Genomic DNA, 17360 nt, shown 5'->3' on the forward strand with positions numbered 1-17360 from the left:
AAAGAGTAAGGTCGTTTATAATTCGTTACGTTAAAAAAACCATATTTCTTCTTTTTCTATTTGGCAGCGTGTTTTTTAAGGAAGATATCCAAATTTAAAGAATAAATGTTTACGATCGAATAGCCAAAAGAACTAGCGGAAATTCCGTACAATAAAATATTTAATCCGAAACAATTTTCATCATCCCGAAGACAACAACGCATTTAAATTTCTTATATAATATGAGATTAAAGATTAATGGAAAATTATGTAAAAAAAACAATAACAATTTACGGGCTTATGCAATGATAATTGAATTCTAAATTGCGGGGAAAACCGACCGAAATAAGGATTGGATTCGGGAAGTAAGTAAATAAAAAATGAATTGTTCAACTTACGGGTTCAATATCGATAAAGGAATCGTGCTTTTCAGGGTCAGGGTGGAGACCCGTGAAAAAGTCCCTGAATTCTTGAGCGCCTTGATGAAAATGAGGTAATGAAAGTACAACTGGATTACCTGAGGAAAAGAAAAATTAATCCGTATTATTTAACTGTATAATTTGTGAGCTACTTTAGAATATTCAAATTCCTAACTGACTTTTTACGTTAATATTAACCCTGATATTTTAGGTATAAAAGTTGTTATTTACCAATATATTTGTTAAGTCTATTAATTGTGTTATGAACACCTAGGTTCCTACTTTTAAATGGTTTACCCTGATAATTTAGGCCCCAAAAGTTGTTAGTTACCAATATATTTGTTAAGTATTTTAAATTGTGTCATAAACACCTAGGTTCTGACTTTTAAAGGGTTTACCCTGATATTTTAGGTCCCAAAGTTGATAATTAAGAATATTATAAAAGAGTTAACACTTAATTTGGGGAATTATGTTTAAAAGTTGCAATTTTTGTAAACCCAAGAAATTTTCCCGACTAAAATAAAATTCCCTTCGTAGCTTTTAAAATTCACGAACTTGTTTTCAATCAAGAACCTTAATTCGACTAAATAACAAATAGGGGTCAAGTAAGAGGTCAAAATGAATCGTACCTTTCTGGCAAGTAGCGATGGGTAAGACACCGGAGACGTTACACTCTTTTTTGTCCCGCATACAAAAGCACATATTTTCATCATTAGCTTCGAATAATTCGGGTGGTCCAAGATATCGGTAGGTATCGATACCTTTCACCTTTGTCTCTTCGGAAAATACCATTTTTAAGGACCGGCATACGTCGGGACTAAAAACGTACAAAGGTTGAGTACGGTCCAACAACGGGGCGAAAGATGTCCCGTCTAATATAATAAAGAAAAATAAATAATAATTTATTAAAAAACAAAGTCATAATAATTAAAACCCAAGGGAAATACCCAATTAAAAGAAATTGTTTACGAAAAATTTAAAGCCATTACTATAGAAAACACTTCGGGGAATTGTAGAATTTAATAATATGGTGTTAAACACGTCATGGAATTTCATTTTAAAAAAATTTAAGATGCGAGAAACGATAGGTTCAAAAACCCCCAATAATATAGTTAAAATTCGCAATTTTTAACACTAAAACAAAACACACTGTAATAGTGACGTCAGCATTACGTCATTTCATATTAAAATCATTTTCAATTCAAACAACGTAAAATGTGTTAATACGTGATGCGAAGTTAAAAATAGATCTGACAATCGGAAATTGATCTAAAACCAAATATTGGAATAAGGCGTGAAATAGGGGTAACAACGGAGCAAACTAAGATTGAAGCGCGAATGTAAAAAAAATTAGCTAGGCACGAGAGTGTTAAATTCAACCCTAATTTGATCTACGGTTAATCCTAACCTTAATGCAATGATTTGGGCAGGTACGAAGCCAATTCCGGTTGGTTCGTTTCATTGCCTTATACCACTTATAAGCTATTAAATAATGGTAGACCGATACCGAAGGGAAGGGGGGAAGGTGAATTTTATCTCATATTTTAAACCAAAATAGATTTGAAGGTTAAAGTGAGATAATGTCTGGAATATTAACTTCAAGCGACGATGAAAAAACCAGGAATAATAATAAAAAAAATATTTTAAATTAGTATAATACCTGTTCCATTCAGTTGAGCGCAGGTAGAATTCTCGACCCAGTAAGGCAACGTTCTAAATAACAAATTAAAAAGAAAAATTAATTTAGTAATTTGCATTATAATAATAAAAATAACTTTTATAACTATTAATAAAAAAAATGATATAATAAATTTCGGTTGGTATTTTTTTGACAGGACACTTCTGAAGTTATACCGCAGCCTTAAGAAGTCTAATTTGCCTACATATTTTTTTTTTTCATTTTTTTTGGTAATGCGTAGTTACCAGTTTGGTTTTTTGGAGGTCAGTTACAAAGGATAAAAAAAAGCTGGTTTTAATTTCTTTTGAAATCTTTTCACTAGGAGGAAATAAAGTGACATAATCTTTTTTTAAACCCATACGTCAAAATATATCCCGGGCCAAACCCTCTAAAATAAATACCCGGTCCGAGATTCAAAATTCATCTTCAAAATAGTTATTATTTTATTTCCATTTATTGGATATTTCGCCAATGTAGCGAATATTCTGCTCGTCTTCAAATATAATTTAAAAAATTTATAGTCTATCACTCGGAAATCGCCAAAAGCCGATTGATTATATGGCTTGCGTTATTGGATATTCCGATTTTTCCCAAATTTTCTACCTAACTTCTTTCACTCTTTGAGGGTTTTTGGAAAAACCGATTTTAACCCTATAGCATTTGAGCGGCTTGGATGTAAACTAAGGGGCTAAATGACTACGACTATTGCTTTGATTAAAAACACTTCAAAGGAAAAAAAAGAAAAAGTGAAATTTCTTTTTTTTCAAATAAACGAAAAATGATATCAGATTCTTACTCAGAATTGTTGAAGCGAATCATTTCCCCGAAATCGGAAACTCCTCTGACTCCGCTTTTGATCGTGATATCCTTTGTAGCTGTATTATTTCTCTGTTGATTAAAATAAATAAACGTATTAATTAATTTAATTTAATAAGATTTATAATTAATATATTCAGAATTTTCCCATTGGGGAATATAACTAATAAAAATTCCCATTAAATGAATCCCAGATTTTTTTCTTAAAAAATTTAAGTTGGAAATCCTGTTTGACTCAATCCCGCGATAAACAATTTTTTTACAAGATCTTAAGTTAGGGTCAATAGTTAAATTATTTGAATTTATTAGGGGTTAGAGGTCTAAATTTGATAGTCTATTGAAAACTGGTTTTTGATTACCATGAGAAATCAAGCACCGTAACGGTTATATCAACTATAGTAGTATATATTAACTAAGAGAGGAAGAAAAAGCTCCAATGCGCTCAACTGGTATAATTTCAACTATAAGATTAAAAGCAGACCAAGGCACTTAAAATATTATACAATGTGGAAAACTTCGTCTAGTCTATTTTGCGCCTTTTAATCCTTCTCACATTATCTCCGCATCTAGATTATGTGGTAGTAAAGGGTTGATTTATATTATGGTAAGGTTGGGTTAGGTTTAGGTTAGTGTTCAATTGCCGGGCAAAGTTTTCCTTCCATGCCATAAGAACATGGCAACCTGAATCATCGTTGTGTTTATTTATTGTGTGATAGTTAAGGTTAGTTTAGGTTAGGTTAGTGTTCAGTGGATGGGGGAGGGGGGGTCAGTTTGAAGTCTTCTACCCCACCCTTCATAAAGGCGTGACAAAAATACTGTAGTTTTTAAACCCCTTTCGTACCTTAAACAAGGTAATTAAAGTAATTAAGCGTAATTACCCCGTAGAAAACTCCAAACATAAAATCTGGCATGATATCGTCTGGAATTCCCAACATGGCTCCGGCGTATCGAACCAACATTTCAAGTTTCTCGGCTTTGTATCCATCAAACAATAATTCTCGAGCGGTATGACTGACAATCAAGGGTCCAAATTTGATACCGGCGAATATTCTCAACCAAGGAAGTAATCGTGAAACTGGCATCGTTAGTAACGTAGCCTTGTTGATAAAATCGGCAGCGCCCTGTTTCGAAACAAGAAAAAACACATAATATAGTAAATTTACATTTTAAACAGCATAAGTTATCGGAGGTTTTGACGTCTGACGAATGGCTAACCAAGTTCAGACGGAAGTTGTATAAGTTCAACGCCACTAAAACACCGTATGATTCTTTCTATCCGGGTTCATTTGAATTCTATTTTAGGTCTATATTCAAATTTAGGCTTAGCATATTATCTTTTGATAGAACGTAAGGAGAAAGGATTGTGAAAACCGTTAAGCCTAAATTTAATCATTTTCAAATGTAGGCTTAGCGGGAATGCGAATGTGGTTTTCTCAGAGCGCGTGGATATTCCCGCGCTTTTCTTCAATTTTCGCGGGAAATGATTCTCTTAAGCCTAAATCGAATCAATTTTCAAATTAGGCTTAGGAGTAAAAGTTAACTTCTCTTTTTTTCATGGATGAAGGATGCGCGTGAAAAACATTCGACGCTCAACAGGATGTGCAACTCCCTATACTAAAAAGTAGACAACTCGATACTAGCGCCGCCTGGCTACCAGCGCTGGAAACCCTCGCGGGAAAAATAAAAAATACTGGACACGAGAAAAAAACACGCGCTACTGTCGTTTTTTTTCCTTAGCGTCGTCTGCTAGAAGCAAAACAGTGGTTTTTTTTCTTATGTCCAGTATTTTTTATTTTTCCCGCGAGGGTTTCCAGCGCTGGTAGCCAGGCGGCGCTAGTATCGACTTGTCTACTTTTTAGTGTAGGGAGTTGCACATCCTGTAGAGCGTCGATAGTTTTTCACGCGCATCCTTCATCCATGTTTTTTTCACGAAGAGGGGTTTTCCCGAACTAATTTCCTTCCCAGGGATGAAAAGCGGCCCCTAGGGCTACCGTCTGTATCTATTCTTCAATTACATACAGAAAACTTTCTAACCGAGACCCCATTTTTGTTTAAAAAATAAAAAGAAAACTAGAATGGCGACTTTTAAATTTCGTAATCCATCCGGGAAATTTATGTCTAGGTCCTAAAAGAATGATTGAGGCTGTCAAAAAACGCGTATCGTCCATCCTCATGGATAAATAAAAAAAAGACTCAAAACAAGAGGCCCAAAAGGGACATAGACAAAGTTGAACCTTTCGGAAGTAAAATTTTTCAATGTCGTTACTTCCCCAAGGCTATAATAATTAAACTTTGAGTATTTCCGTCATAATCTTTCAGTTTCAAAGATGAAAATGAGTTTGATGTATTTGAAAGAAGAAAAAAGAATCCCGCTTATTGACATGCGTTTAATTTAAGAAATAATTATAATTTTATGAATATATTTAAAACTTGTTGATAAATATATTAAATCGTGTTTCTTTTCTAGTTTAAAACGACCTTGAAAAAATACTTCTGACCTCTGACCCCGTATAAATTACAATGGGTCAAATGTAGAGTTCAAAAAAACAATCTTTTGACGAGTTTAACGTCTTCTGATTTATTTTTCATGAAAATTTCTCCTTTATGCTCAATCCCAAGGTTACGTTTGAAAAGGAAATTATTTGATCTCGTAAGTTATACATATAGTTATAGGCTTTGAAATGGTTAATCATTAATCTAACCTAACTTGACATTCCCTTAACCATTTTATTCTAACCGCTATATATCAAAATCAAATTCTTTTTTTTTCAATTACACCAATTTATATAAGAGGAAAACAAATTAAATGATACTAAAAATTTAAAATTAACTATCAAAATTATATACATAAAAAACTTATTTTCAAGGTCCTGAAAATTTAAATTTTAAAAAATAATTAAAATTAATCTCACAAAAATCTGTTTTAAAATGCGGGTTCAGTAAGCCGTGGTTTTTTAAAATCAATTATTGAAATTAAACTCTAAATAACAAGTTTATTTATAAGGCCCTGAAACTTAATATAACTATTTAACTTAAATTAAAAAAACTATTTAAAACTAATCTCACAAACATCGGTTTTAAAACCAATTTTATACACCGGATTACGTTTTGCAGTGATTTAAAATAACCTTGAAACGAAGAAATTGAATTTAAAAAAATAATTTTTTTTGTAGCTAAAGGGTGGAGATGGAGAAATTGTTTTTACTATACTTTTTCGGGATTACGTGCAGGTAACAGCGCGCCAAGAAGATCGACTTCCCTAGGGCTATTATTGGGATGACACTTTGAATCTTTAATCGACTTATTTTTATATTATTTAATAATTTCTGGTTTGTGCACGTGAAATTTCACTTGTAGCAGACGATTCAATGTGCACGTAGGCAGTATAGGTATTGTAAGTTTTGGGGTAACCAAAACTGAAGGGCAAATAGGTGCGTTTATTGGAAATTTTGAAAATAATTTATGGACAATTTTGTTACGTTGAAAGTAAAATAGATCATAGAACTTATGTCTTAAGCTGATATTAAGCGACATTAACCATGCACTCTCTTTGTGTAGGGCTCAATAAATAAAACGTTAATTAAATTAATAATTAAAAACTAATCATTCATTTAAATTAGCTAGGGATTAGGGAGAAATTTTGAAGGTCGAGTCTCGCTAGTAAAATTTTTTAATCAAAATTCGCCCACGGGGTTGTCAAAAATAAAATAAAAAAGTATATATTCAAAAGATTTTCAAATTCGTGATGGGGCTAAAAGTTCTTTCTACGAAAGAATTCTTTTAAAGATCTAGGAAAGATCGATCACCCATAAGATAAACTTGGTTAAATATATAAATTGTCCAGTTTCCCGCCAAAAAAAGAGAAAGGTTTATGGGCCCCCTGAGAAATCATCTCTCAAAAAGATTAGGGATTAGCAATAAAACAAAAAAGAAGTTGACCTCGAGATCTTATAACCTAAAGATTTGTACCTCAAGGGAAACGTGTGCGTATACGCCTAGAAAAATGCCTTATACCTCGGTGCTAAATGTATGAGGTGATACTAGAGTCAAAGGTATAAACTTGTGTTTTCGTTTTGGTATTAAAAATAGCTTTGATTGTGGTATAATACGAGGATGAAATTGTTCTAATTTGACCCTACTTAAGGACGGCCCCCTTTTGGTATTTTAGGGGACCTCAACCTGATATCTGGCGCCTCTTTTGGGACATTTACTACAGAGAAAATTGAAACATAAATCTAAAATGATTTGATTAAAAAGTCTTTAAAACTAGGGGCCCCAGTCTAAAATCATGTCAGACTGCAATTTTTAAGTCGCCAAAGATCTTAAAACGGATTTTAAGTAACTTTCTTGTGGGGGGCCCCTTTTACTAATCCGCCATTAGGCAATTCCGGGAAATGTTTCTGATATTTAAGTTCCTAAGACTAATTTCGCTTCTCAGATAGCGAGTTTGTTGACTTCTAAGCCTATTTCTATATTGTCAGATAGTCAGTCAATTTGAAGGTGTTTCTAAGCCTAATTTTGATTTTGAACTTGGAATATAACTAAGCCTAATTTTGCTTCTAAAATTTTGAATTTAAAGATAGTTCTAACTTAAGCCTCGGTCGCTTAACCGCTTCTCAGACGGTAATCGAATCTTATAATTAGGCTTAATTAAAATGATGTAACTACTTACCACATCTGGTGCATTTAGATGGTAGATGGTTTTGTCTAATCCATCTTCGATTGACATTGATTCCTCGAAGAAAAAGGATGGTATTTCTTGGTAAGTAATTGTACCTTCGCGTTCGTTCCATTCCTTGACAACCTTCTTCTTGACTTGACTGTAACGAAAGATCAAAAAACAAAACGAATGATTAATTTTACTATTTTTCAAACAAATTTTTTTAATAGCCGCGATGGGTTAAAAGTGATACCATCTATACACCCTAACACGCGATTTCAATTCACGTGTTTCTGAAATTCAACCAGTTTACCAGAACGTTTTCTACCACGTGAAATCCTTATCTACCCAAGTTTAATTAATAGTTTTTACCCTTTCCGATTGAACTATGAGATATAGAGGAGAGGTGTTGCATTAATCGTATCTGTGTGTCTGTTCTTAAGACTTAATTGAGATGGTTCAAGATACAATCGAAAGAAAAAAAAATAATGTATTTTAATGACTTACGAATTACATAATCTATCTAGAAGGAGTAAGGATACAACCGTATTAATACTGATTGAACTATGCAATATAGAAGAGAGGTATTGCATTAATCGTATATGTGTGTCTGTTCTTATGACTTAATTGAGATGGTTCAAGGAACAATTGAAGAGAAAAGAAAAAAAAATAATGTATTCTAAGACTAATGACAAATTACATAATCTATCTAGAAGGCGTATGGATACACGCGTATTAAATCCGATAGGAAAGAAAAGTAGCGCGTATTTCCCTGTAGTAATTATACTTAATTTAATATAATTATCAATAAATTGTACGGCGCCGAGGCATTTGTACCAGAAGAACCTAAACCTGCAAATTCTTTTTAATGGTATATGGGCGTAACAAATTTTTTAATTCTAAGTTTTTGAAGGGTAATTTTTTGAAATTGTACTACAAGTCTAACTGAACCCATTTTTCAGGGACCTTCAAATGAAAATATCGTGAATTTTTCCTTAATCCGCCTTTAAAAAACGCGATTGTGCATGGTATTTATTATAGTATGTGAGCGGCTTGGCGCGCGCATACAAATAAAAAAGGTATCTGATCTTATCAAAGCGTATTTACATTTTCAAAATAATACTAAAATAATATTAAAGCTGTTGCTACGATGGTAAGTTGCGTGATAAAATGATTCGTTTGATTCTTGAATTCAGTATTTATTTAGTCGCGTACCAATTTAAAAACGTAATGGGGATAAGTATGTTAAAAAAAATAAAAAAGAAAGAAGAAAAACGCGAAGAAATTATTATTATATTTTGATTAATTACTTAGATTCTACTTAGTGATTTTATTTAAATTACTAATATTTCGTATCGTGTATAATTTTATTTAAATCGACCTTGATTAAATTAAAACCATAAAATTTTCCTGTAAAGAATTTCAAATTAAAAAGTTCGATATATATTTCCTAAGGCAGGGTAAAAAATATGTCTATATAAATAACAACGTATTATCTGAGCAATTAAATCAAAAATTTTCTTAATTATATCCCACCCGCTGTTTTTTGACTGTCTCTGAATCCGTTAGAGAAATTTAAATTTAAAATAAAAACTAGCACAAGTGGAATGTAAATGATTTCTCGGAATTGCACGAGCTAACAAGGTCAAATTTCGTGCAATTCAATTCGCTAAAGGGGTCAAAGTTTATGAAATTCAATTTGCAGTGTTGCACGAGCTAAAGGGGTCAAAATTTGTACAATTCAATTCGCAGAGTTTCACGAGCTAACAAGGTCAAAATTGGTACAATTCAATTCGCAGTGTTGCACGAGCTAACGAGGTCAAAGTTTATGAAATTCAATTCTCAATGTTGCACGAGCTACAGACTCACGAGGTTAAAGTTTATGAAAATTTAATTCACGAGCTAACGAGGTCAAAATTGGTGAAATTTGTATATTAATAGTCTAGCTATATTTGTCACAAGTAAAAACGAATTCAAATCCAGAATTTATAACGTTTTTATATATTTGAAAACATATCCTCGACCCATCTATTAAATAACCAACTTAGGTAGAAAAATAAGTCTCTAATAAAATTTACAATAAATCTTGGAATATAACTGTACTTTTTACATAATGTATAAATTTTTCTTATTCAGTTAAATAATTTTTCCCATTAAAGAATAATAATAATAATAAAAAGAAAAACCCATAGAATTTTAAACTTCTTTCTAGAAAACGAAAACAAGTTAAACCTAACTATACTTACATCATCAAATATTTCGGAAGAAATCGTAAAAAAAGAAAATGCAATAAAACTGTTTTTGGTTTTTTTTGTCATAACAGAAAACCCCTAAAATTTTACGATAGACTTAGGTAGAAATAAATAGACGTAATGACGTAAGTAAGTCAAAATTTCCCATTTAATTTTATGGGAGAAACATGATTAAAAGTAAATAAGAGTTTAGTTCAAGGTATTTTAACGAGATCTGATAAATTAAATTACGTTATTACACCACTCGTATTATGACGTAAGGTGGGAAATTTTATTTTACCTTTAAAATAACAATTTCTGTGTAATTAATAAAACCAAGCCAAGAAATTAACGACCTTCGTGATTAAGTTACGAGTAATATTACTAATAAGATAAAACTGTGTGTTTTCTCTTTTCTTTTTAAGCTTAATTTGAGGTTAAATAATATTTGACGGGAAATTTCTTGCTTGTTTCGTTTAAGGTCGGTCACCTAATTTTATTTTTTTTTCCAGCTAAATAATAAGGTGGGTGTAATATTGCTTCGATTCATTCAAGCGTATTTCAAGGAGATATCTAATAACAAATAAACAATCCTACGAAATTTAAAGAAAAGAAAAATCACCCATTCTTTACGGAGGTAATCTTGACACCTACTCCTTTTGAAAATTTGAAATTTAAAACACCTCTAATAGTAATTGATGACTTTTTCTGTGTCTATTTGACAGTTAAATTGATAGTGTTTTTCAATTGAATTCGAGAGCGGTCACGCGCTGGCCTTTCTACATTATAAATAATGTTACTTAACGAAATACCTACCTATGCACGAGATTTAAAAAAAATAAAATACCGTCTTATATATAAAAAAGAAATTCTCGAGAGCTAGGCCTAGATTTGAATTATTATGAAAAATTTAAAAGACATCCGATTAAAGTGGGTTAATAAAGTTCCTCTCACTTGTCCGGCGGTAAAAGTAATTTAAAAATTGTAAGAACGTCCTCGAAATTTTCTTTCTTTTTTATCTTGAATCGTTCTGGGCGATAAATACAAATTTCTTAACAGACATGTTATTTTTTTTTATTTGATGAATGATTTAAGGTATATGAGATTTAAGCAGGTGTTAACATACTATTGAAATTATTAATGTTTTTAGGGTCATTACCAGCAGCTATTACATAAATAATATGTATTTTGCAAAAAGTATGATTGAATGGCAATTTTTTTCTTCTTATAAATTATATAGCGGGTTACGTTTGACCTTTGACATCGTATGTTAGCTACTGAAATGTCTTTAAATTCACTCACTAAGACCATAGATGTAAAGATGACATCAGTGAATGTGAATTGACGGTTTTAGTAAAGTGGGTAACTGGGAAATTCAGTATTCTGGGCCCATTTGCCCAAAAATTAACCCATAATTTTTCAATGTCCCTAAAACACATCATAACTCGAAAACCGTGGGCCGAACGGAAAACTTTCATAGAACATTTTCGGCTCAAAATCACCCAAAGAACATTATGGCAGACTTATCAGAAACAACATCCTGTATACTAAGGCCCAAAACAAATTTTGGTCCTCTTATGCTAATTTCTCCCGTTCAATTAATACAAATACAAATCCATATATATTTACAATATCCCAGCAGTCCGCCATAACTCTGAGGATTCCAAATACTTAATCTAAACGGGTTTATTAACTCAAACTTCCTCCTTAAAAAACGACACATTTAATAAAATATTATTTCTGTGTTTCTTCAGACTATATCGCAAAGCGGGATTTTTTTTAAAAAAAGGGGCGATTTAAGACCTTGATAAGAATTTAATGAAATAAGTAAACCGCTGGCCGCCCGCCGGCTTAAACAACTTGGGACCTATATTTTCATGTCCCCAAAGTTTCTTACGACAAAAAAAAAAAAAAAGAAAAAATCGGAAACCAATTGGAAAAAAAAAACTAGTAAATCGCCTGATTTTGTAAATTGACAAACCGATATGATATTTTTGTTTAAATTTTTTTTTTCTTAATTTAAGATTCGCTTCTCCAAGTAGTGTACCACGTGTTTTAAAATGTAACGTAAGGTTAATTGTCACACACATGTTTGGTTGGTGTTTCGGGGGCTCTCGTTATTTAGGCCGAAGTGTTTCTTAAAACATTATTCGTAACTCGTTATAGCTCACGTTTTATTCGTTATAATACTTAGATTTTTAATTATTGGCCCAGAAGCTAAATACTTAAGTACTTTCACCATCGTTGTATTTAAAGTTAGATTCGAAAAAAAAATACTAGGCCAAGATTGATTGCGATTCTATTAAACGATATAGTATACTATAAATTTAATTAGATTTCGTTACGGCTCTTTTAACCGAACTATTTTCTAACAAGTCGCGTATTGTAATCGGTGGGTTTTGAAAGCGATTTTGTAAAAAGAGTAAATTGGTTAATATAAATGTGGCTTAAGGTGATTAACTTTTCTGTTTGTATTCAACCGCCATGGAATGTGTTAAAACTGCCGTATTAAATTAGCTATTAAAGTTATTACAAGGCTTAATTGGATTAACTTTGCGTCTATATGAGAGATTGCACGCGGTCTTAGCTAAATAATATTCTGTTGTATTCAACCGCCACGGAACTACTTTCGATTAACACTGCGTCTATGGGACATTGCGGTATTACTCTTAGCTAAATAACATTATGTTGCATTCAACCGTCGAAGAGTTACATTTTTTCCTATGCGTTTACGTTTTAACAATTTTGGAAAATTATCTATGCAGTCTGTTAAAGTTATTGCAAATTTTGTGTTATTAACATTGAGTCTATGGGAGATTTCGGTCTTATAGCTAAATAACATTATGTTGCGTTCAATCGTTGTAGAATTACATTTTTCCTATGCTATGGGGATATGCGTTACCCGTTTACGTTTTAACATGCTGGGAAATTAGCAATACAGTGTGTTAAAGGTATTGCAAATTTTTGGATTAACAAAATTGAGTCTATGGGATATATTGAAAATACTGAAATAACTTTCCTACATGCATTTAACATCGCGCAAACTAAGGATAAGATATGTTTAAACAAAATAAACTCACCGATAAACAAAGGGTCCAATTTCTTCCAAGTTGGGTTTAGCGTTTCTTAAGTTGACTTCTTCGGGATTTGTCACGTTGAAAATGTAAAAAGTCATGTAGGTTGGAATAGGAGGGGATTCGAATCGCTCCGCCGCTTCTGATCCTTCAATTAACATAATTTGCTATACGGAAAGAAGAAATAATGTCAAACTTAAAATTAGTAACGAAATTAAACCATATTTACAATTAATACAAAAATAACAATAATTCAATTAAAAAGTTGCTTCCATGGGAAGTCAATTCTGAGTCGAAAACGTAATTTTTTTGCTACAAGGGACACCCTAAATTAGTTATGGTTAGAGTGTTTTATCGATGACCCTTAAATTAAATTAGAAATCATTGTATTTCAGTTTCTTAATTAAATTTAAGTGGTCATCAGTAAAACACTCTAATCCTAATTTGAGGAAAATCGATCGAAGAATTTACATTTTGGACTCAAAATCGTCCATTCAATAAAACCGTTTACTAATAAAACACTCCTTTATATAATTATTTTCTTTTAAAGAATTTAATTTACCTTTGCAATTTGGGATTTTAAAATATCCCTAAATTTGAAAAGAACGATGCCGCCTCCGCAAACGAAGAGCCCTCCCAATAAGAGCAAAGTTCCGAAACACACGGTTCCAGAAAAACAACGTCGCGATTTCAAGTTCTTCTCCATAGCGTCGGATATGATGGTGGCGACCGAATTTAAAATTTTTAACTCGAGTTGCAAAATTTAGAACAAATTTCCAAATACTAGCGCGTATAAACTTTTTAATTCAGGTACAAGACGGGGGTTTGCAAAATTTCTTTTTCTCTCTCTCTCGTTCTCACTCTCTCTCTTTCTAATCTCTACTCTTTAAGGTGCTGGATTAAATCACTTTCAAAGTAGTGACATTTATTATCGAAAAGGGTTAAATTTTATGTTGTAATTTTACGATTTTTTTTGTAAACTTCTTTGATCCGTTTCGGAGAGAAAGTCTTGTTCAACGATTTTTATGAATAATAAATTCGATATTGTTCGACGATATTTGTCAAATTTTAACAATATTGTTCGACGATATTTGTCAAATTTTAACGATATTGTTCCAGGATAGTTCAATTAATATCGAATTACTCAACGATATTTCAATTTGTAACAATATAGTCCAACGATTTCACGATAAATTTCAACGATATTTAAAAATAGAAACCGATATTTCAACGATATTTAAAAATAAAAACCGATATTTCAACAATAAATAAAATTAGAAACCGAAAATTCAACGATTATTCAAAAAATAAACCGATAAATTTCAAACAATGCTCCAAAATAAAATCTACTTATAAAACTGAATAAAATAAAAGTCCAAGAAATAATAATCTCAAGAGGGTTTAGTACTATACTAGCTGACCACTCTTGTCGGATGTTTGAAACTTATCTATTTGATTCGAGCATCGAACGAGGGTTATTATATATATATATTGGCTCGGAGTAGTAGATCCACCCCAAACGACATGAAAGACGAAATCTAACTTTTCTTTGTAGACATTCTTAATCCCTCGCGTTCTGATAGGCTTAGCTGGTTTACCCGTAAATCCCTACGTACTTTCCCAAAACATTAACAAAGTCGGAAGGGGGGGTTTGAAATTGATAAATCAAACAGTCAAGGGGCTGACACTGTGCTGGTGGTGGAAAAATCACTAGCAGCATCCATCCCATAAGGAAAACCTTCCTTAGTCTATTCCGTCGGTACAAGGTGGATGCTGGCCCGAGGGAGGGCGGGAAATAAAAAACGAGCGGGAATTTTTCGTCGGTAATCGAGTTTGGGTTTTGTATAGCTATAGGTATGGATTTCCTACGAACGTCTTAAAATACCTGAAGGGATTTTAATAAGAGACTTTCTTTTAATTTTCGCACGTAAGCCATCTTATATCTGATTAGGTATGCAAAACGTTTCTCATTTTACTGCCAATAACAACACAGGCGTATATTTCGTTTGCAATTAAGTAACGTAATAATATTAAGTGTGATACTCGTTTTAAATACCTTAATGTAAGTGTATTTCCGCAAGTTGTTTAATAATTTTGTTGCTAATCGAAATTGGTTTTCGTATATATAGTTTTCAGACAAGGAGGAATGATATGATTTACAACAGGAGGCCAGGCTTACTTGGTGGACAAAGTGCAGTGTACCAAGTACCCTCGTCTCCTAGTATAAATGGTATCAATTTTCCTAGTCTGGAAAACTATGTATAAAGTAACGAACAACACCTGGACGGTGAGCTGCAGCATGCACCCAAGGAACTAGTAATATCAGATGGATTTAGAGTTGCCTAAACTAGCTAACAACCTATCATGAGAAACAAACCATACTTTTGTAAGAAATTTAGAATTACTGGAATTATGGAAAGCGCTTATCATACTTATGGTTTTTACTTTACTTATGTCCCGTCTGAACACTCGCACCTGATCATGGTTTCTTACAGCTATAGGGTGGCAACTTCGAGCATCTGTTTTCATGACTGCCTCGCAAGTTATGGCATTTTTCTAAACGGTTTTAAATTGCGCGGGGCAATTATGATACTTGGTGCAATTATTCCATAGAATCTTAGCTTTCTAAGAGTACCTTTGGTTATAATGAAAGTGTTTTCGAAGAAAAGTTACGACAAAATTAATATCAAGAACATGCATGCATGGTTCATAACTTCTTTTCATTACGAGGAGATTATTTGATAAGCTAGGGCTATGAAAATTGGAGCAATTACTCTATTGAATGTGCACTTTCTTAAGGTAATTTCAATTTTTGCCTACCTTTTATAGAGAAAATGTTACAAGACGTTAAAATTGAGTTTAAGAATAGTTAAATGGGAGTTATATTTCATCCGACTGTGGGACCACTACTTTAAATACGGGAATCGTGAAACTTGGTGCGATTACTCTACGGAATATCTACTTTCGAATGATACTTTCAATTCATCTCTAACTACATTACAATAGAAGTTATACTAAAATAAGTGTTTCATAAAGTCGGCCTATACATCCGACGTTATAATCCATTGCATCATTACAAAAGTTATCATTAATTTTTTCTTTTAACAATGTTAAAAATCGAGCTTAGCTCCTTAAACGATAATCCATCACTGAAAAAGCATTATTATTATTAAATAAGCATCGGGGAAAAACGTTACCATAAAGAAAGAAAGAAAGTAAGTAAAGATGGCACGCAGACGAAACTTTCTTTCTTTCCCGAAATTCGAATTTATAATTTTATGGAACTTTTCCGTTTTGATCTTGAAAAAAGAAAAAAGCATTCAAATAGATTCTTTTAGGCCTAAATAGCCCCAAGGGATTGGCGCCTTTTTTTACATAGAAAAGACCATTACGTATGATTAAATTAACGAAAACGTCACTATGACGTCGTCAACCAACGTGAAATGGATGGTACAAGGTTTAGGTAGACTCGTAATTATGGTTATTAAAAATAAATTCGCTTTTTTTTCTATTGTCGTGGTTTAACGAAACCTGCTTGCTTTGTACGCGGGATTAATTTTTTATTTAGAGTATAAATCCAAATTTATCATAAATTAACTAATTATATTTTAAGTTAGGTATAATAAAAAGAGGTTACGAGTAATTAATAATTGACTCGTGTTAAGTTGAGGGACACTGATTATTTTTAGGCCAAATATGTTAATATTATTTGTAATAAACATTTCAAATCTTAATTTGGAATAATATACAGGGTGTTTATGATAGGTCTCGCATAAATTAAGGTGGATGTTCTTTGGGTGCACGATTTTGAATCTAGTATGTAACTTCTATCTCCATTTTGATTGCCCTAAGGGACACTGTTTTTGAGTTAAGATTGTACGGAGTATTTTACGGATGACCCCTTAAACAGAAAGGCAATTATTTCTAATTTAATTAAGGGGTCATACCTAAAACACTCAAATCATAACTCGAAAACAGTGGGAAAATGAAGGTAGAAGTTACATTTTTGACTCAAAAATGATTTCTTAACAAACACTGCCCTTGATTTATGTCAGACTTATCAGAGACACGCTGTATTTTAGCAAAAACTCGTGACGCTATACTGAAACACTCAGTGTTCCAATGTTGATTACAATTTGAGAGTAAAATTCAAGAACATTTTTTCCAGAATAAAATCAAACTCGTTGAACTTTCTGACCTATTTTCAAACCCCCTGACTGTTCAAGGTCTTCCAAACTGTTCCAGGTTTTCCCTGACCCGCGGAGTACCCTGAAATAGAGACGAAAAAAAAAACCAGTCCCCAGGTTTTAGACAATTTAAACAAAAAGACAAGATTGTCATCAGTCATCATAGATGATTAAGATTTACTTTGAGAAGAAGGCATTTTACTTATGGTATAAATACAGGGAAAGTTTTATGTAAATCCGTGGTAAGTTCAATTTCGATATAGCAACCATATTATTTGTTGCATTCTAAGAACCATCCCATTCCACGTTAGAGAAC

The 17360-nt window shown here is 32.3% G+C and overlaps 2 protein-coding genes across 5 annotated transcripts in view; one reads left to right on the top strand and one right to left on the bottom strand.

Moving 5' to 3' along the window:
• Nucleotides 1-17360, top strand: part of LOC149673770 (uncharacterized) — an 82754-nt gene that overhangs the window by 19647 nt on the left and 45747 nt on the right. The window contains exons 2-3 of one of the 2 annotated variants that reach the window (XR_016366918.1): nt 68-344; nt 413-1060. The exons of the other annotated variant lie outside the window; for it this stretch is intronic. The gene's annotated coding sequence lies outside the window, so the exon portion shown is untranslated. Of the gene's footprint in view, nt 1-67; nt 345-412; nt 1061-17360 lie in introns of those variants that run through there. 2 annotated transcript variants of the gene reach the window in all.
• Nucleotides 1-17360, bottom strand: part of LOC149673772 (lysosome membrane protein 2-like) — a 132497-nt gene that overhangs the window by 4432 nt on the left and 110705 nt on the right. The window contains exons 1-8 of one of the 3 annotated variants that reach the window (XM_089839511.1): nt 13420-14315; nt 12864-13024; nt 7565-7712; nt 3771-4013; nt 2873-2964; nt 2059-2111; nt 1028-1270; nt 378-496 (exon numbers count right to left, since the gene is read on the bottom strand). In XM_089839511.1, coding sequence (XP_089695637.1) covers nt 378-496; nt 1028-1270; nt 2059-2111; nt 2873-2964; nt 3771-4013; nt 7565-7712; nt 12864-13024; nt 13420-13563 — 1203 coding nt within the window. In that variant the 5' untranslated portion in view covers nt 13564-14315. Of the gene's footprint in view, nt 1-377; nt 497-1027; nt 1271-2058; nt 2112-2872; nt 2965-3770; nt 4014-7564; nt 7713-12863; nt 13025-13419; nt 14316-17360 lie in introns of those variants that run through there. The other 2 variants (XM_089839512.1, XM_089839513.1) reach the window with 2 other exon arrangements.

The sequence above is a fragment of the Phalangium opilio genome, unplaced genomic scaffold (assembly GCF_054372755.1).
Source record: "Phalangium opilio isolate 3A_F unplaced genomic scaffold, DU_Popi_V2 ptg000048l_1, whole genome shotgun sequence".
NCBI classification, from domain to species: domain Eukaryota; kingdom Metazoa; phylum Arthropoda; class Arachnida; order Opiliones; family Phalangiidae; genus Phalangium; species Phalangium opilio.